The sequence below is a fragment of the Mustelus asterias genome, chromosome 5 (assembly GCF_964213995.1).
Source record: "Mustelus asterias chromosome 5, sMusAst1.hap1.1, whole genome shotgun sequence".
Taxonomy (NCBI): Eukaryota; Metazoa; Chordata; class Chondrichthyes; order Carcharhiniformes; family Triakidae; genus Mustelus; species Mustelus asterias.
In genome coordinates this window covers 138321064-138342354 of record NC_135805.1, presented here as the reverse complement: position 1 = coordinate 138342354, position 21291 = coordinate 138321064, and the positions used below count along the sequence as shown (strand labels likewise).

Sequence of the window (21291 nt, the reverse complement as noted above, 5' to 3'; positions counted from 1 at the left end):
ATTTAAGTGCTGAAAATTATTTTACAGTGTAACTTCATTTATTGTTAAAACGTCATTTTAAAAAATTTAAATTCTTTCAGTAGCGCTGCTTTTAGTTTCTTTTTCTCACCATATCAGGCCCTGGTCAGGTGGGCAGAGATTGGAGAATTCCTGGCTCTGCGAATCTAAACTTTAAAAATGGCTGCCCGGACAGGGAGTGTAGGCTGGATTAGAAGTCGGGCAGGCAGTCCCAGAAGAGTTGGGGAGGCTGCCAGGTGCAGAGGCGGGCTGAGCAGAAGGCCTGCCTTGGGGATCTGGCACTGTGTCCAAAGTTTAAAAAAAAAGAACAGAACTTGAAACATCCCTCCAGCCCACACCCTTCATCCCCCTCACATCCCACACACTCCTCATGCCCTATCCATGCCAACTTATGCTGCTTCATGGCCCCTCATGCACCCCCATTCCAAGGTATGCCATCAAAACATTCCTCTCATGCCTCCTATGCCAAGGTATAACCCCCCCACTCCCCCATGCCTAGGTATGCCTCCCACCCACCCCTTGGCCCTTCAAAGCTTCTCTTGACAATTTCCCTGGACTGGTGCTTCTGACCCTTTGGGTGGGATTTTCCAGCCGTGCTCGCCCCAAGACCGGAAAATCCCACCCGAGTTCAACGGATCTTTGAATGGTCCGTGTCCCGCCCGCTACGATTCCTGTACAATACCCTGCCACAAAGGGAACCTGACCTCCCCAGAGGTGTCCTGGGACCAGATCCAAAGGCGTAACTAACCTCTCCAAAGGGTACCTTGGCTATCCAAGTTATTACAAAGTTCATACCTGCTTTTACTCTGTCTAATCTGCACACTTTGGGGATTTCCACTTCAAAACTACCAAAATAGACAGCACGGTGGCACAGTGGTTAGCTCTGTTGCTTTACAGCGCCAGGAACCTGGGTTCACTTCCCGGCTTGGGTCACTGTCTGTGCAGAGTTTGCATGTTCTCCCCATGTCTGCATGGGTTTCCTCCGGGTGCTCCAGTTTCTTCCCACAGTCATGCTGATTAGGTGCATTGGCCATGCTAAATTCTCCCTCAGTGCACCCGAACAGGCACCGGAGTGTGGTGACTAGGGGATTTTCACAGTAACTCCATTGCAGTGTTAATGAAGCCTACTTGTGACAGTAATATATAAACTTAAACTTAAAACGTAAAAAAATTCCCACTGCAGTGGAGGCAGCTGATGAATTAAATGGCCAGCAGTCTCTACGAAACATGCATGCATGAACACACACCTCCCCTATTCCCACCGCCGTGAAAATGTGTCATTGTAAAGTTTTGATCGCGGTAAAATATTTCTAGGGGCTTTGTTTAAAGTAGACAAATGTTTATGAACTTTTAAACTAGCCCTTTTTAAAGTGGTCAGTTTGAATTTCTATTGGACAATTAACATTCAAGGTAATCGGGCAACGGGAAAGCTGATGTTTATGGGAAGCTATACTTGATGTATTTATGACTCCAATGGCATTGCTTAATCTGAAGTATCTTCAGACAGTATTTTAGAATGTTAGTGACACTAATTTACCATCTATTACAGTATGTACACAATTAACAATGTCTAAATTTCATTGCAATTGGACTAAATCTTTTCCAGTGAGGAGAAAAAAAGAAACAATTATACTAGTTACAAATCCAGCAATTTCAATATAGTACAGCTCCATCTTCATTAATCTGAATTCAAGGGTGTTTCGGTTTTGAAGGATTAAGTTCAACAGTGTGAACTTCAGATGACACATAAGACAGGATTGTACGGCCTTTATCGTCCTGAAACTGTAAAATCCCAACTGAGCTCAACAGATTTTTCCATGGTCTGCCCCTCGCGCACTCCGATTCCCATGGTGGCCGGGACAGGAAAATTCCGGCCATTATGTTTAAGCAAACTTTAATTGATCTGTATAAGTAGCAAACATTTATTCTCTGATATTATAGGAAGTGGTTTTAACTGTTGATTTTAATGTGGGGCTTGGGTTAAAATATTTTGACAAGAGGATGTGACTTTATTTATGACTGTTTGGTATCAAAAGGAAATGTGTTTGTAATGGAATATAAACGTCTGGAGTCTGAAGAAGTATGTGATGGAGATGTGTCTCAGTTTATGACCCGTAAAGCAGGGGTTGTAAAGCTGTGGTAAAATGAGATGAATGGCACCTGATACCCTATAGAGGAGGTGAATTTGGACCATTTCCAAAAAGGAAGGCTCGAATAGTGAGTAGTGGGGATAAACATTGGAGAATTATGGTCCATGTTGGCACAGTTTTACCTTGCTTCAATGGTACGCTTCTTCTGAGACATAGTTCATCATTACTTCTGAGACTGAAGAAAACAGACTTCAGCTGTGCTGTCAGTATTCAAAGAATCCTAGACCCTTGAGGATACAGTATCCAGGCCGTCCAGGCAGCATGGTGGCACAGAGGTTAGTACTGCTGCTTCACAGTGCCAGGGACCAGGGTTCGATTCTCCCCATACATGCATAGGTTTCCTTTGGGTGCTCTGGTTTCCTCCCACAGTCCAAAGATATGCAGGTTAGTTGGATTGGCCATGATCAATGCATGGGGTTATGGGGATAGGGTGTGGCAGTGGGCCTAGGTAGAATGCTCATTTGGAAGGTCAGTGCATACTCAATGAGCCGAATGGCCTCCTTCTGCACTGCCGGGATTCTATGTTAAGTATATTTACATTTTACGTAATCAATTCTGCTTCATTTACAGACACTAGTTCGTACCTTGTTAGGTCAAGCACAACTGAGGCCCTTGTGTTAGAAATCAAGAATTCGGACCTTAAGAGTTTTTAGTTAAAAGGGTATGATTCCTCAAAACCCTCAAATATTACACCATGTTCAAGGGTAGGAGTTGGGATTTTGAGAGGGGCTCTCCACTGTGGTGAAAATCTGGGCCATGATATTTCTAACCCTCACTGTAGTTCTATTTGTCCTTTTGTAGGAGAATGGTGTGGAAGTTGAAGCTTGCCTTGTGGCACAATGTGATGCACTGGTTGATGCATTAAATCGTCAAAAAGCAAAATTGCTTACTAGAGTTACCAAGGAGCGCGAGTTCAAATTAAAGGTGAGTTCTGGATAAAGTGGTGATTATGGCAAAAGACAATTGCTATGAAATAAAAGATGCAAGTAGCACAAATGGAAGCCATTCAACCCATCATGCCTGTTTGCTCTTTGAAAGAGGTCCCCAATTAGGATCATTCTGCTGATTTTTTTCTCATAGCAATCATTGTAATTTTTTCCCTTCCAAGTAAATATTCAATTATTTTTTGAAAGTTAATGGTGAATCTCTTTCACTGCCCTTCCTGATCATAATGCTTTGCTGTAATGAAAAAAACTTCCTCTCACCTCTTTTGATTCTTTTGCCAATTATATTAAATCTGTGTCTTCCAGTTACTGATCCTCCTATCTCTCTTAATTTCCTCCGTCAAAATCCTTCATAATTTTGAAAACCTCTATTCAATCTCCCCTTAACGTTCTCTGCCCTGAAGAGAACAGTCCCAGCTTCTCCAGCCCTCCGCATAACTAAGGTGCATCCTTTCTGGATGTATCACAGTTTGGTACGGCTTCTGCTCCGACCAAGACCGCAAGAAACTACAAAGGATTGTGAATGTAGCCCAGTCCATCACTCAAACCAGCCTCCCATCCATTGACTCTGTCTACATATCCCGCTGCCTCGGGAAAGCAGCCAGCATAACCAAGGACCCCATGCACTCCGGACATACTCTCTTCCACCTTCTTCCGTCGGGAAAAAGATACAAAAGTCTGAGATCACGTACCAACTGATTCAAGAACAGCTTCTTCCCTGCTGCCATCAGACTTTAAATGGACCTACCTTATGTTAAGTTGATCTTTTTCTACACCCTAGCTGTGACTGTAACACTACATTCTGCACCCTCTCATTTCCTTCTCCCCTGTGTACTCTGAACGGTATGCTTTGTATCGCGTGTAAGAAACAATACTTTTCACTATATGCCAGTACATACCGGTAATAAATCAAATCATCTCTGGTATCAGTCTAGCAAATCTCTTCTTCCCCTTCAATATTCGGCATTAAACTTTTAAATTTTGTTTGCAATTGTTATAAAATGAAGAATAAAAATGCTTTTTTCTTGAAAATGTTCAAGTTTACATTGCATTGTGCTTTACAAGTTAAATATTTGAATATTAGTTTGGGTGATATGGTCAAATTTAGAAACTAATTCAATCAAAATGATAGAAAGTATAGAACTGATCACGTGATGTTCAATTTGTGTACTGACTGCGAGACAGAATAGTTGTGATGATTGTAACCATTTAAAAGGCACCGATTTAAAAGAAAATGCTGACTTGACAGGGCTGAAGAAAACTAATCAACGTGCTCTCAGCAGGTGTAGCACACCAGGGTGAGATACCGTGAGCAAGGCCACAAATTGGATGAACATCTTTTTATTCCTTATAGCCAGGCATTTCATCAATTCCAAAAGAAAATTGAAAAGAAACAACCATTTGTTTAAAGTAATGGTCAAATTAAATGGAATAAATACAAGCTGGTGACTAATCATAGAATCCCTACAGTGCAGAAAGAGGCCATTGGGCCCATCGAGTCTACACCAGCCACAATCCCACCCACGCCCTATTCCCGCAACCCCACATATTTACCCTGCTAATCCCAATTGACTAGGGTCAATTTAGCATGGCCAGTCAACACATCTCTCTCCTTTGTGAATACCGACGCAAAGTATTCATTTAGGATCTCCCCTACTGTCTGTGCGGAATCTGCACGTTCTCCCCTTGTCGGCATGGGTTTCCTCTGGGTGCTCCGGTTTCCTCCCACAGTGCTGGTTAGGTGCATTGGCCATGCTAAATTCTCCCTTGGTGTACCTGAACAGGCGCCAGAGTGTGGCGATTAGGGGATTTTCACAGTAGTGTTATTGTAAGCCTACTCGTGACACTGATAAGTAAAAAACTTCAAATCACCATCAGCCAGATCTCTCTCAAAGGAGAGAATAGCCTATGGTCCTCTGGGACTATGGTGACATTTCACTTCATTCTCACTTTGTAATACACAGTGTCCTATCTTTCTCTACATACCTACCAGTTGGGTTTTATGACAATTCAACAGCTTGTGATCAGTTTGCCAATACCAGTTCTTTATCCCACAATTTTAAAAACTGAGTTCAAATTATAAAGCTGAATGGTGGGATTTGATCTCTCGCAGGCTCTAGATTGTTAGTCCAGAGCTGGGGATTACCAGTGCAATAACAAAGTCATCTTACATATCACTGGTTTCAGATATCATAGTTTCATACAAGTGTATGTTTGTGTGAGTGCTCAGAGGGAATGAGGAATAGAAGCAAGGCTTTGTTTTTTTTCCCCATAGGAAGCATCCTTGCTTCACCATGAGCAGCATTGCAGAAGCTATGCCAGTGTTAGGGAAAAGGAGGTATTCATTATGGTCTTGGTTCTCCAGTGGGGTTGTCTTAACACATTCATTAAGTCTCTCCCATTGTCCTGAGTGAATACTAAATGCTTGCAAGTGAGATCTTTATGGTCGAGGTGTTCGCACAGTTGACATTTTGTTGCGTGCTTTCATTCTTTCTCATATTGAGAAATGGATATGAGCACACAAGACCCATTTTAAGCCAACAAGCAAACGTTATGACGTACAGATTTCTGTTTTTCCCAATCGTGTATACTTTTAATGTATTGAGTTAGATTATAAATATCGTACCCATGCTTTACAGGTCGTTCGGGAACAGATAAGCCACTGCACATTGAAACTTCGCCAGACGACTGGTCTGATGGAATATTGTCTAGAAGTATTAAAAGACAATGATCCCAGTGGATTTCTACAGGTATGTAGTGTGCATCTATTTGTAATTATGCAGCAGAAAGTCTTCCAACATTAACTTACCAACATTAACATTTATTTCAAAGACACGCATGGAAAGAGTAGAAACCTATTTTCATGTAAGACAAATTATTTAAATTTCTACGTAGAAGGAAATCATGAATGATCTTTCTCCATTGGAACATCATATATTTCTCGCAGGTGCACTTGTTCAGTACTTTGGCATTATTATTATTATCATTAGCACCTTATTTTAAAGTTTAATCTATTTGTAATAATTCAAAAGGAAGTGTTAATTGAACAAGACTTGTAACACTAATCCTCCATTTGAATCACAAAGGAGAGGCAGCAGGATTTCGTAGTGTATGAATGGGTCTTGTAAGAAGGGCATAGAGTGCAATAATAAAAAAGAATAATGAATTTGTACAAAACGTTGACCCACAGGACTACTGTGCAGTTTTTGCGTTCTCTGCTCTAAAGAGAGAGTGTACGGTGTGGGTTCACCTAGGTGACGTCAGGGATTGAATATTAGCCATGAGGAGAGGTTGATCATCTTCAGAATATTTCCCACAGGAGCAGCGGAAGCTAAGAGGAAATTTTAGTCATATTTTTGAAAATGTAAGAAGCAGTTTGGTAGGATGAACAGAGAAAGGCTGTTCCCTCAGTTTTGGAGGGGATTGATGATTGATACAAATTAATTTGAAATTGTCATTGAAGGAATGATAGGGGAATTTCTTTCTGAAAAGGGTTGTTGGAATGTTTAGCCACAGGGTGTGGTTGAAGCAGCAGCCACTTCATCTTCTAAAATGAAGTTGGATAAGTATTTGAAGCAGAGAGATTCAAGCTGCAGGGAGGGAGCAGGAGTAATGGGGTTCATATTGCATATCTTTTGCAATGAACTTGCACAGACACAGTAGGAGTCACTTTAACTTTGAACAATGGTGTGAAATCAGTGATCACACACATTAGCTATACATTATACCTTGTCTATATTGCTTTGTGATGAAGTCACTAGAAGAAAGAATCCAGTGCAATGTGTAATGGCAGCCCATTCGATATCACCCATTCTACACCATTGAGTTAGAAACAGGAGTAGGCCATTTGCCCCTTCGAGCCTGCTCTACCCTTTAATAAGGTGATGACTGATCTGGTTGTGATCTCAGCTCCATTTTCCTGACAGCCCCCCATTACTCTTGACAACCTTGAATAAATTTGAAGATCCAGCCTCTTCTTCCTTCTGGGGAAGGGAATTCTAATGACCCTCGGAGAACAATATTCTCATCGCTGTCTTAAAAGGATCCCTCTCATTCTTAAACTATGTCCTCCGAGTTCTAGTTACCCCCCCCCCCCCCCCTCCACCCCCCCCCTCCCCAAGAGGAAACATCCTCCCGGTATCCACCCTAACAAGTCCCCTCAGGATCTTGTATGTTTCAATAAGATCATCCCTGATTCTTCTAAATTCCAATGGTTAGAGATCCTGTTAATCTTTCTTCATAAAATAAGCCCTTCATCCCAGGAATGAGTCATGTGAACCTTCTCTGAACTGCTTCTAAAACAATTATATCTGATGTCTAATGGCCTCCTTCAGTAATATTAGCACTGACTCAGAAAGAAAATGTATAGGTTCACATTTCCTTTTTAACCATTTGGTTCATTCCCAGTCTCAGATGTAGCATTTGGGGAGATGTGAAATGAAAGATTTTATTCTATTTGTGGACTTGCAATCCTTCCTCTTGCCAGTCCCTGCCGGTTATCAAATTCACTGCTGTTTATTTTTGTTTTAATTCTCCTACAATTTTTAAGCTAATTCTATCAACTCTCCTTAGTGCTCTGAAGATGGCTTTATTTTTCACTGTATTTTCCTGGCCACCAAACTGGTCGTCACTGAAATGAGTTGCTTAAAAACTATTATATCGCTATCGTTTTCTAGCTTTGTTGAAAGTCACTGATCTGAAACATGAACTCTGTTTCTCTCTGCATAGATGCTGCCAGACTTTTTTTTATAGTTTATTTATTAGTCACAAATAGGCTTACATTAACACTGCAATGAAGTTACTGTGAAAATCCTCTAGTCGTCACACTCTGGCACCAGTTCGGGTACACAGAGAATTTAGCATGGCCAATGCACCTAACCAGCACGTCTTTCGGACTGTGGGAGGAAACCGGAGCACCCGGAGGAAACCCACGCAGACACGGGGAGAACGTGCAGACTCCACACAGTGACCCAAGCCGGGAATCGAACCCGGGTCCCTGGCGCTGTGGGACAGCAGTGCTTTATCAGACCTGCTAAACGTTTCCAGTATCTACAGTATTTTTGCTTTTGCAGCATCCGCTGGTTATGTTGCGGTTTCATAGAATCATAGGATCATAGAATCCCTACAGTGCAGAAGGAGGCCATTCAGCCCATCAACTCTGCACCAACAACAATCCCACCCAGGCCCTATCCCTGTAACCCCACATATTTACCCTCCTAGTCCACCTGACACTGAGGGGCAATTTAGCATGGCCAATCCACCTAACCCGCACATCTTTGGACTGTGGGAGGAAACTGGAGCACCCGGAGGAAACCTGCGCAGACACGGGGAGAACGTGCAAACTCCACACAGACAGTCACCCGAGGCTGAAATTTAACCCAGGGCCCTGGTGCTGTGGGCAGCAGTGCTAACCACTGTGCCACCGTGCCGCTCACAAACTCCAGTTACAAGTTAGAAAGCATGACATTCTCGAACAATGTTTGCACCTTTATTTAATATTAGGAAGCATTATGCACTTGCATAGTAAACATGAAGGACTCTATGAACTAATGATATAATTTTAAAGGATGTGTAGGAAAAGGGAGACTGGGGTATATATATATACACACACGCACATCTTCGAAGATGACACGTGAATTTGAGAGGCTGTTTAAAACAGCAGATGGAATCCTTGCCTTTATCACCAGAGGAATAGAGAAGAAAAGCAAGGAAGTTATGATAAACTTTTGAAAAAATACGGATAAGACCTCAGTTGGAGCACTATGTTCACTTCTGGGCACTGCACTTTGGGATAGATGCCAAGGTGTTGGAGAGGGTGCAGAAGAGATCTCCGAGAACGCTACCAGGCATGAGGGGCCTCCATTATGTGGCCAGACTGAGAAATTAGTGTTCTTAGAGCGGAGAAGGTTGAGCAGATTTGATGGAGGTGTTCAAAAGCAAGAATGGTTTTGATAGAGTAAATAGAGAAATTGTTTTGAGTAGCAGAAGGCTAGGTAACCAGAAGACACAGAAGTAAGGTGATTGGTAAGAGAACTAGAGGTGACATGAGAAAAAAACATTTTATACCTTGAGTTGTTATGATCTGCAATACACTTGCCTGAAAAGGTGGCAAATGCAGCTTCAATAGTAACATTCAAAAGAAAATTGGATAAAATATTTGAAGGAAAAAAAAATAGGGCTATTGGATAAGAAAAGAGGAGTAAAACTAACCGGAAAGCTCTTTCAGCACTTGGTCCATAACCTGTATGCTTTGGCATTTCAAGTGCTTATCTAAATGTTTCTTAAATGTTGTGAGGATTCCCACCTCGACCACCCTTTCAGACAGTGAGTTCTGGGTGAAAAAGGTTTTCCTCAATTGCCTCTAACTCTCCTGCCCCTTACCTTAAATCTATGCCCCCGAGTTATTGACCCCCTCTCCCATTGAAGGGAAAAGTTTCTTCCTAGCTATGTCCCTCATAATTTTGTTCACCTCAATCAGGTTCCGCCCTCAGCTTCCCCTGCTCTAAGGAAAACAACCCCGGCCTAACCAGCCTCTCTTCATAGCTGGACTATTATCTGAATTGCTGCATCCTGTGCCAATTCCAAATTTGAGCATTCACCTTAAAACAAACTTGAATCAAAAACTTCACTGTTAAGCTTGCCGATGCATGATATTAATTGCTGTGGTTCTAGATTTCAGATGCTTTAATCAAGCGTGTGCAAGTGTCTCAGGAGCAGTGGGTTAAAGGAGCTTTGGAGCCCAAAATAAACCCTGAATTTGACCTGACGCTCGACAATGGCCCAATACTGCAGTCAATTCACCAACTTGATTTTATTCAAATGAAAAGTAAGTAACAATAATGAAGCAATAATGCAATATGACTTTAGGTTAAAATTTGCAAGCGAGTCTTTTGGTTTATGCCAAGAACTTTACATGATACACTCAGATTCACAAGTTGTTGTGGTTGTAAGACATTTTGTTACACACAAGGTTTGAGGTTTCACATCACATCTGATTCAAATACTTTTTCCAAAGTATTTTCCTTAAAGGTAAACTGGAGTTTTATGTTTCCTCCAGTCTAGCCGTGTCCTGTAACAAGAAGGAACAAATTTAAGAAAATCACAACCAAAAAAACAATGGAGGCAGCATGTCCCTGGTGTTTTATGTAAAACCTTTGAAATGTTTGAGAATGTGAAGGGCAATTATATTTGTGGTGCTTTGGTTGTGATATTGTACAGGACTAACAGAGTCCATTATTCCTCTAAGTACATCACAAAGCAGAGACAAAAGAGACAGAGACCATCACGGTGGCACAGTGGTCAGTGGGACGTCACGGTGGCAGTGGTTAGCACTGCTGCCTCACAGCGCCAGGGACTCAGGTTTGATTTCCGACTTGGGTCACTGTCTATGTGGAGTTTGCACATTCTCTCCCTGTCTGCGTGGGTTTCCTCCAGATGCTCCGGTTTCCTCCCAAAGATGTGCAGGTTGGGTGGATTGGCCATGCTAAATTGCCCCTTAGTGTCAGGGGGACTCTCAACACCAGCTGAAAGTCTAACAGGTTTATTTGGTAGCACGAGCTTTCGGAGTGCTGCTCCTTCATCAGATGAGTGGAGAGGTGGGTTCACAAACACGGCATATATAGACACAAACTCAATTGCAAGGTAATGGTTGGAATCCGACTCTTAACAGGTAATCAAGTCTTTACAGGTACAGACAGTGTGAGTGGAAAAGAGGGATAATCACAGGTTAAAGAGGTGTGAATTGACTCAAGCCAAGACGATTAGTAGGATTTTGCAAGTCCAGGCCAAATGGTGGGGGGGGGTTACATGTGACATGAACCCAAGATCCCGGTTGAGGCTGTCCTCGTGTGTGGAACTTGGTTATTAGTTTCTGCTCGGCGATTCTGCGTTGTCGTGTGTCGTGAAGGCCGCCTTGGAGAACGCTTACCCGAAGAGGTATGGTAATAAAGTAGCAGTTGACATGCCTCTCTTCTCATTTTCCCGGGTTTCTGCCCAATAGACAAACTGAAGCTGTCAACAGCCTTCTGCTGCTTCCAGACAGGGAATGCACGGAATCTTGCTCAGTCTATCTGAAGCAGGTAATACTCCTGCACCCCCACCCAATTTGGCTGCATACTTCAAGTCAATTCCAATGGGATTTAAAGGGGTAGGAGTGGGGGTGTTGTCCTTCTTGGGGCAAAAAAATACTCTGGGTCATGGTGATAAAGTGAACCTGCAAATACTGACAGTTTCAGGTTCCATATTTGAGTTATGATCTGTCCAATTTCGACTGACAATGGGGCAGCGGTTGGGGGTGGGTGGTGTGGTGGTGGTGCAGGAGGAAGCCATGTTGAGAAGTCCAGGTCGGGGACCTATTTGAAGCCCTAGCAACATCGGGCTACAGCTTTGACACTGCGCAAGTCATCAAAGACTGGATTACAGAACAGTCACATGATCCAGCAATATAGTTCCAAGTCAGGGTGATATGTAGTTTGGAGGGGAACTTGTGGGTGGTGGTGTTCCCATACATCTGCTGCCCTTGTCTTTCTAGGTGGTAGAGGTCACGGGTTTGGGAGGTTTTATTAAAGGAGCCTTGGTGAGTTGCTGCAGTGCATCTTGCAGCTGGTACACACTGCTGTTACTGTGTGTCAGTGGAGGGAGTGAATGTTGAAGGTGGTGGATGGGGTACCAATCAAACAGGCTGCTTTGTTCTGGATGGCGTTGAGCTTCTTGAGTGCTGTTGGAGCTGAGTAACTCGCTTCAGAATTCCCAGCCACTGACCTGCTCTCGTAGGCACAGTATTTATATGGCTGGCCTAATTCAGTTGCTGCACGTCTGACCTTATGATGGTCAGACGATAATTGATGAAGCAGCTGAAAATGCTCTTCAGAAAGAAGAGCAGAGAATCCTCTTGCTAACATTCACCCCTCAAGCACTACAATTCGGCAAGTTAACCTGTTGTGAATTTCACTACTGTTTGCGATAATCTTGCTGCCACAAATTGGGTGCTTTATAGAATTCCCTACAGTGCAAGAGGCCATTTGGCCCATCGAGTCTACACCGACTCTCTGACAGTATCTTTCCCAGGCCCACCACATTATCCCCATAACCCCACACATTTACCATGGCTAATTCACCAAACCTACACATACCAGGACACTAAGGGGCAATTTAGCATGGCCAATCCATCTAACCAGCACATCTTTGGAGTGTGAGTGGAAACTGGTGCACCCGGAGAGAACCCTCGCAGACGCGGGGAGAACATGCAAACTCCACGCACAGTCACCTGACGCTGGAATTGAACCCAGGTCCCTGGCTCTGTGAGGCAGCAGTGCTAACCACTGTGCCACCATGCCGCCCACAGAATGGTGAATGCTTATAGACATTTCTCGAGATGTGACAACACATTTAAAAAATATATATTGGTTCCTGGGATGTGAGTGTCACTGGCAAAGCCAGCAAATACTGTTCATCCCTTTTTTTTGTGGAACTTTGTGGAATTGGGAACTGATTGTAGGTTTATTAATACTGTTTATTAATGCTATTGTACAAAGGCAGAGTTAGACTGAAGTGTGCTTAGTTCCTTCTGCAGTGCCACCTGCGCCAATACTACAACTGGAGAAATGTTGTACTCACAACAACAATGCCACACTTGCATGGAAGGCACCAGCACTCAACCAGACACCGATTGAAGGCTATATCCTTGAACTCGATGATGGAAATGGTGGACGTTTCCAGGTAAGTATTTCACTTTTCATGTGGTCACAATATATTTGCAGCTAAAAAGAACAAATTGATTTTCAGAATTGTTAACAGTGAATGTTAAATTTGTGCAAAGCTTTCTTTGAAAGTCAGCAAATTCATTCTTTGATACTGATGTTTGAAAGAAATGTGAAATATTTTTATGCTCACCAATTCTTTCTCAATCTGGAATCTACCTGATTCTCCCCAAAAATTTCTAAGTGTCGAATTCGTGTGAAAACTGGAGTAATTCACGCTTTTTTTTCAGTGGGAGTTCACACTAGAATCTCCCACTCTGTGCAATCAGAGGTCACCAGCGTGAATATCATTAAATTTCAGGGGGCCCACTGGAGAGGCTGAAATCAGTGCGCTGAGTGGGCCACTGCACATCGCCGATCTGTCAGTGCTCAGATCGGCGCATGTGCTGTGGCCCCGCAGTGATGGCCTCACCGATCGCTGGCCAGCTCTGCAACCCCCGCAACACTGGGTCTCTGCCCCGCCCCCTTCCATCCCTGGCTCGAATGCTGCCCCCCGCCATTCCTGGGCCCCCACCGATCACCCTTAGACCCCACACCAATAGACCCCACCCCTTGGCACTGCCCCATGCCTGGCGGAGAGTGCTAAGATGCCCCCTGGGAATTGGAACTTTGCCCCTTGGGCAGTGCCAGGGGATCAGTGCCAGGGGCTCATGCCCAGGGGACACCAACGCCCGGACCTGGGGAGAGGGGCTCTGATTTGCCCTCCCCTTCACTCCAGCAGGGTCAGGCTGCTAGTTCCGCGGAAGTGGGGAGCTAGTGTAATCCCCGCTGGAGTGAGGCACTCTGGTGGGTTGGGAGAGGCTAGCAGGTCCAGAGAATTCAGTCCTGGGCCCGCTAATCTCATTTAAATTAGAGGGAAATGATTATTTAAATCATTTCCGCGTCCCCTTGCTGATTTCTGGCGTGGAGCAGACGCCGCTGGAAATCTGGCGCTGGGAAACGCTATCATGGCAGGAACGCGAATCCCGCGCATCGCCTTCCACGAGATTCTCACAGTCCGCTGCGCCAATTTTTTAGCGCAGCGGGATAGGAAAATCTCCCCTGGCGTCTGGCTCGACTTTTCACTAAGGGAAGATTTTCCCTGGTTGCTGTTTATAGGGAAATTGCAGATGTGTTCTTTAAGAACGCATTTTAATTCACCAGAACAGTGCATTGAGGGTTTCTTCCCTTGTTTGATAAGTTCACTGAGCCATGATGATCATTTAATGAATAGAGCTATCAACTTTATTCTCTAATAAACATCCAGTTACAATCTTTTGGAATTATGGGATTTTCAATGGCTCAGACTTTTGCCTTGGGCTGATTTCCATTTCATTTTACTAATGAATTCAATTCCATTCATCGTCAGTTCTTGATGTTATAAAAGAACAGTAAACTGACTCCAGTTCTGTAACAGGAGACAGAGCAAATTTAAGGGCCATAATATAATTTTTGCCAGTTTTATCCCACAAAGTTATCACATCATCATAGCTCTACACATTGGATAGGAATATTTCAGGTTATTAGCTGAATGTATTTGAGAATTGCACTTGTTTTAATGGTTATTATGAGCAATGTATTCGGGTTATATGTCCCTATGACATTAGCAAAATTGAATCTTTTGTCATTTCCATTCTAATTGCATGGTTTTGATTGCAAAATTGGTTTGTCACTGCATATTATCAAAACCACTACAGGAAAACAAAGCTTGTTGAAAACACACTAAATTTTCCCTGTAACTCCAGCTTGTGTACCCAATACATGGTAGCAAAAGCTGGACTGTGTTTCAAGGCTGTCAAACACCTCTGTGGTGAGATGTTAATGAATTATTGTTGCAGCTTGTTATCGACACATCTGTGTTCAGCCAAATAACACATTTGCCTGTGTAATGTTCCACATGTTCCACTAATGTTCCACTAGTCCAATGAATGAATGGATCTTGGCCCTTCCATATGTTGTTTCGAGTAATCAGTACGCTTAACATGAATGGCACAATTATTAGTCATTCAATATGGATTTCAACATATTAACCCTACTGATTGACAGCAACTGCACAGACTGCCTGCAAATAAACCTCAAAACTAAAGGAAATCTCACTGAAATCCATGGTAATGTATTGGATTCCCAGGCTGATGCGTTTTGTGTGTAATGTAATCTGTAACTAACATTTAGATTTATCTTGAAATGGCTGCTGTCCAATGGAAAGATATATTAGTTACAGAGCTCCCAGAGAATATTTTATTTAATTGATACTCAAGCATTAGAAAACTTTATGGGTTAAAATTCGGTATTCTTCTGATTCTCGGATGTAAAACAAGCACAATGTGTAGCAATATTGTTCCACAGGACCAGGCTGAGGAGAAGGCAGTTGGTTTGTTCACTACATTTATTTATTTATTTTAAGTTAAATTTGTGTAAAAAATCGGAGGTTTTTTTTAAAACAGGAAGTGGGCCCAGCAGGAGTCTGGGAAGGTTTTTGGAGGGTTTAAAAGTAGGCCGCACTTTTGAGTGGGCAGCGTCGTTAGCGGGCAGCAGAGTGAGCAGGAGGCAGAGTGAAAGCTGTAGGGCTTTGGCTCACAGGGCTTGGGCGAGCAGGGGTGAGTTAATTCATTTTTTGCTGTTTCTACCTGGTACTGGCAAGGTATCTAGAGGGGATGGGTGTGAAGGCAGTGCAATGTTCCTCTTGCACTATGTTCGAGGTGAGGGACGACGTCAGTGTCCCTGCTGATTATACCTGTGAGAAGTGCATCCATCTGCAGCTCCTCCAAAACCGTGTAAGGGAACTGGAGCTGGAGTTGGAGGAACTTAGGATCATTAGGGATGCAGAGATGGCCATAGACAGAAGCTTCAGGGATACAGTTACTCCGAGGAATGAAAATAGATGGGTGACGGTGAGAGGGGCTGGGAAGAAGCAGTCGGTGCAGGGATCCCCTGTGGTCGTTCCCCTTAGCAATAAGTATTCCGCTTTGGATACGGTTGAGGGGGACGACATACCAGTGGTGAGCCGCAGTGAGAGGATCTCCGGCACTGAGTCCGTCCCTGTGGCTCAGGAGGGTAAGGAGGAGAGTGGGAGGGCAATAGTTATTGGGGACTCATTAGTTAGAGGGATAGATAGGAGGTTCTGTGGCAGCAAAAGAGACTCGAGGATGGTTTGTTGCCTAGCGGATGCCAGGGTCCGTGACGTCTCGGACCGTGTTTTCCGGATTCTTAAGGGGGAGGGGAAACAGTCACAAGTCGTGGTACACATTGGTACCAACGACATAGGTAAGAGAAGGGACGGGGATTTAAAACAGGAATTTCGGGAGCTGGGCTGGAAGCTGAGAGCAAAGACAAAACATGTGGTCATCTCTGGTACGCTACCGGTGCCACGTGATAGCGAGTTGAGGAACAGGGAGAGAGTGCACTTAAACATGTGGTTGCAGGGATGGTGCAGGAGGGAGGGTTTCAGATACGTGGATAATTGGAACACGTTCTGGGGAAGGTGGGACCTCTACAAACAGGACGGGGTGCACCTGAACCAGAGGGGCACCAATATCCTGGGAGGGAAATTTGCTACGGCTCTTCAGGGGGATTTAAACTAATTTGTCAGGGAAGTGGGAAAAGGAGTTGTAGTCCGGAAGTCAGTGTTGAGGGTGGTGAGATATTGGGGAAGGTATCAAGGTCAAGGGTGGGTACCGGTAGACAGGAAGATGGGTTGAAATGTGTCTACTTCAATGCAAGGAGCATCCGGAACAAGGTGGATGAACTTGGGGCGTGGATTGCTACTTGGGACTACGATGTTGTGGCCATTACGGAGACGTGGGTAGAACAAGGACAGGAATGGTTGTTGGACGTTCCGGGGTATAGATGTTTCAGTAAGTGTAGGGAAGCTGGTAAAAGAGGTGGAGGAGTAGCATTGTTAATCAAGGATAGTTTAACGGCTGCGGAAAAGCACTTTGAGGGGGATATGCACACTGAGGTAATATGGGCTGCAGTTAGAAACAGGAAAGGAGCGGTCACGTTGCTAGGAGTTTACTATAGGCCCCCAAATAGTAATAGAGATGTGGAGGAAGAAATTGCAAAGCAGATTATGGATACGTGTGGGGGTCACAGGGTAGTTGTCATGGGGGACTTTAACTTTCCAAATATTGATTGGAACCTTTGTAGGTCGAATAGTTTGGATGGGGCACTTTTTGTGCAGTGTGTGCAGGAGGGTTTCCTGACACAATATGTGGATAGGCCGACAAGGGGTGAGGCCACATTGGATTTGGTACTGGGAAATGAACCGGGCCAAGTGTTAGATTTGGTTGTGGGAGAGAACTTTGGAGATAGTGACCACAATTCGGTGTCTTTTGTTATTGCAATGGAGAGGGATAGGGCCGGACGGCAGGGCAAGGCTTACAATTGGGGGAGAGGTAATTATGATGCGATTAGGCAAGAATTAGGGGGCATAAGATGGGAACAGAAATTGTCAGGGAAAGGCACTGATGAAAAGTGGAACTTTTTCAAGGAACAAATACTGGGTGTCCTTGATAGGTATGTCCCTGTCAGGCAGGGAGGAAATGGCCGAGTGAGGGAACCGTGGTTCACAAAAGAGGTGGAATGTCTTGTGAAAAGGAAGAGGGAAGCTTATGTAGGGATGAGGAAACAAGGTTCAGATGGCTCGATTGAGGGTTACAAGTTAGCAAGGAATGAGCTGAAAAAGGGGCTGAGGAGAGCTAGGAGGGGACATGAGAAGTCCTTGGCGGGTCGGATCAAGGAAAACCCCAAGGCTTTTTACTCTTATGTGAGGAATAAAAGAATGACCAGGGTGAGGTTAGGGCCGGTCAAGGACAGTGGTGGGAACTTGTGTATGGAATCAGTAGAGATAGGCGAGGTGATGAATGAATACTTTTCTTCAGTGTTCACCAAGGAGAGGGGCCATGTTTTTCAGGAAGAGAAGGTGTTACAGGCTAATAGGCTGGAGGAAATAGATGTTCGGAGGGAGGATGTATTGGCAGTTTTGAATAAACTGAAGGTCGATAAGTCCCCTGCGCCTGATGAAATGTATCCTAGGATTCTTTGGGAGGCGAGGGATGAGATTGCAGAGCCTTTGGCTTTGATCTTTGGGTCCTCGCTGTCCACGGGGATGGTGCCAGAGGACTGGAGAGTGGCAAATGTTGTTCCTCTGTTTAAGAAAGGGAATAGAAATGACCCTGGTAATTATAGACCGGTTAGTCTTACTTCGGTGGTTGGTAAATTGATGGAAAAGGTCCTTAGGGATGGGATTTACGACCATTTAGAAAGATGCGGATTAATCCGGGATAGTCAGCACGGATTTGTGAAGGGCAAATCGTGCCTCACAAATTTGATAGAATTTTTTGAGGAGGTAACTAGGTGTGTTGATGAAGGTAGGGCGGTTGATGTCATATACATGGATTTTAGTAAGGCGTTTGATAAGGTCCCCCATGGTCGGCTTATGATGAAAGTAAGGAGGTGTGGGATAGAGGGAAAGTTGGCCGATTGGATAGGTAACTGGCTATCTGATCGAAGACAGAGGGTGGTGGTGGATGGAAAATTTTCGGACTGGAGGCAGGTTGCTAGCGGAGTGCCGCAGGGATCGGTGCTTGGTCCTCTGCTCTTTGTGATTTTTATTAATGACTTAGAGGAGGGGGCTGAAGGGTGGATCAGTAAATTTGCTGATGACACCAAGATTGGTGGAGTAGTGGATGAGGTGGAGGGCTGTTGTAGGCTGCAAAGAGACATAGATAGGATGCAAAGCTGGGCTGAAAAATGGCAAATGGAGTTTAACCCTGATAAATGTGAGGTGATTCATTTTGGTAGGACTAATTTAAATGTGGATTACAGGGTCAAAGGTAGGGTTCAGAAGACTGTGGAGGAACAGAGAGATCTTGGGGTCCATATCCACAGATCTCTAAAGGTTGCCACTCAAGTGGATAGAGCTGTGAAGAAGGCATATAGTGTGTTAGCTTTTATTAACAGGGGGTTGGAGTTTAAGAGCCGTGGGGTTATGCTGCAACTGTACAGGACCTTGGTGAGACCGCATTTGGAATATTGCGTGCAGTTCTGGTCACCTCACTATAAGAAGGATGTGGAAGTGCTGGAAAGAGTGCAGAGGAGATTTACCAGGATGCTGCCTGGTTTGGAGTGTCGGTCTTATGAGGAAAGGTTGAGGGAGCTGGGGCTGTTCTCTCTGGAGCGGAGGAGATTGAGGGGAGACTTAATAGAGGTTTATAAAATGATGAAGGGGATAGATCGAGTGAACGTTCAAAGACTATTTCCTCGGGTGGATGGAGCTATTACAAGGGGGCATAACTATAGGGTTCATGGTGGGAGATATAGGAAGGATATCAGAGGTAGGTTCTTCACGCAGAGAGTGGTTGGGGTGTGGAATGGACTGCCTGCAGTGATAGTGGAGTCAGACACTTTAGGAACATTTAAGCGGTTATTGGATAGGCACATGGAGCACACCAGGATGGTAGGGAGTGGGATAGCTTGATCTTGGTTTCAGATGAAGGTCGGCACAACATCGTGGGCCGAAGGGCCTGTTCTGTGCTGTAATGTTCTATGTTCTATGTTCTATTTGGGTGTGAGGACTTGTGCTTGATCTGTACTGTGAACCATAATGGTGCCTGCTGTTTCTACTCAGCTACTAGATCACCATTGGATTAATCTAAACATGTAAAGCAGAATTCGTGCTTGTTTCAGATCCTTTCTACGAAATTCATGAAAAACTAGGTTAAACATGTGTGGGATTCTCTGGCCGCGCTCGCCCCAAAACCGGAGAATCCCACCCAACATCAATGGACCTTTGTGTGGTCCGCCACCCCACCCGCTATGATTCCCGTGGCGGGTGGGATGGGAGAATTTCTCCCCCCTATTGTTGATTCTCAGACTAACGCTCCCTGTTATATAGCATCTCACCTGAAGAAGGAGCGACACTCCGAAAGCTTGGGACAACCAAATGAACCTGTTGGACTTTAACCTGGTGTGGTGAAACTTCTTACTATATAGCATCTTAACCAGCAGTTGGGGAAGTTGTTGGTTTTATCTAGTCTGACACCTTCTCCCAGCGTCACAGCCCTGGTTTGCTGTGAGACCATGCTTGCCTCCTACCCCTGTGCATTCCCCTCTACAGTAAGAAGTTTAACAACACCAGGTTAAAGTCCAACAGGTTTATTCCCCTCTACCCAGGATTTAACAAAGTTTCCCACCTGACTATCAGCCGTCCCAAATTCTGTCCAGTTATTGGACAAGCTGTCATGTCAGGTAGCAGCAACTTCTTATTAAAATGAGGCCCAATATCTAATGTCAGGTAAGCCTCAGGGCTCCAACTTATGCCCAAGAACAGGCACAAATTAATTTCCACCCAATACGTTTGACTGCCCCACCCTCTCTGAAGGAGAATGATATGGGAAGTCACCACATATGAGAGATCCAGAAGGGATTTTTAAAATTTTAAATGTTTAAATTTCTTTGTTTTGGCTAAGATAGGTGGAATTAATTTTTGCACTTGATTTGTAACACAACAAAATATTGTGAGCAGGACAGTGGACAGTGGTTAGCATTGCTGCCTCACAGTCAGGGACCCGAGTTCGATTCCTGGCTTGGGTCACTGTCTGCGTGGGTTTCCTCTGGGTGCTCTGGTTTCACCCCACAGTCCGAAAGATGTGCTGGATAGGTGCATTGATTCACATCTGAATTTAGGTGCATTGGCCGTGCTAAATTCTCCCTCAGTGTACCCGAACAGGCGCCGGAGTGTGGCGACTAGGGGATTTTCACAGTAACTTCATGGCAGTGTTAATGTAAGCCTACTTGTGACACTAATAAATAAACTTAAAATATTGAAATCAGAATGATTTTTTTCCTGTAAATTGCGTGCAATATTAATGTGCAACTACTTACTGCTGAAAGAAAACTGGTTACCACCTTCATTTCAGAACAGCAGATAGAAATGCCATAAAAATGAACACTTTAAGCATTTGGATGCCATGTTTCTAACTAATTTCTTGACTTATGTCACGGATGATGCTCTATTATATGGTGATTGTAATTTATGTGCATGTGTCACTTATGCAACAAGGAAACTAAAAGCCTGAAGTGCTGTTGTCCTGATCTTTCATTGCCACCCTTAACTAACTGCCAGTATACTTGCAATTTCAGGAAGTGTATGTCGGCAAAGAAACTGTGTGCACGGTAGATGGACTCCAGTTCAACAGTGCCTACAATGCAAGAGTAAAAGCCTTTAACTCAGCAGGGGTTGGACCTTACAGTAAAACAGTTGTGTTGCAGACGTCTGAGGGTGAGGAATAGTCAATAGCAATTTAATCTTACAATGTTAATAACTTCTGTGTAATTGTTGTTTGATGCATCTATCAGAATTTACAGTCTTATCCCCCGAATTGTTTTAACTGTGTTGGACATCTTAGCCACTGGTTTTACGTCATGAAATGATCTTGATTC

General features: G+C 44.1%; 1 protein-coding gene across 1 annotated transcript in view; it reads left to right on the top strand.

Annotated features, from left to right (window-relative positions):
• The window catches only part of trim67 (tripartite motif containing 67), a 43664-nt gene that overhangs the window by 14860 nt on the left and 7513 nt on the right, over positions 1-21291 (top strand). The window contains exons 3-7 of the mRNA XM_078213368.1: positions 2970-3092; positions 5752-5862; positions 9785-9938; positions 12672-12829; positions 20992-21130. Of these exons, the coding sequence (XP_078069494.1) occupies positions 2970-3092; positions 5752-5862; positions 9785-9938; positions 12672-12829; positions 20992-21130 (685 nt within the window). The remainder of the gene's footprint in view (positions 1-2969; positions 3093-5751; positions 5863-9784; positions 9939-12671; positions 12830-20991; positions 21131-21291) is intronic.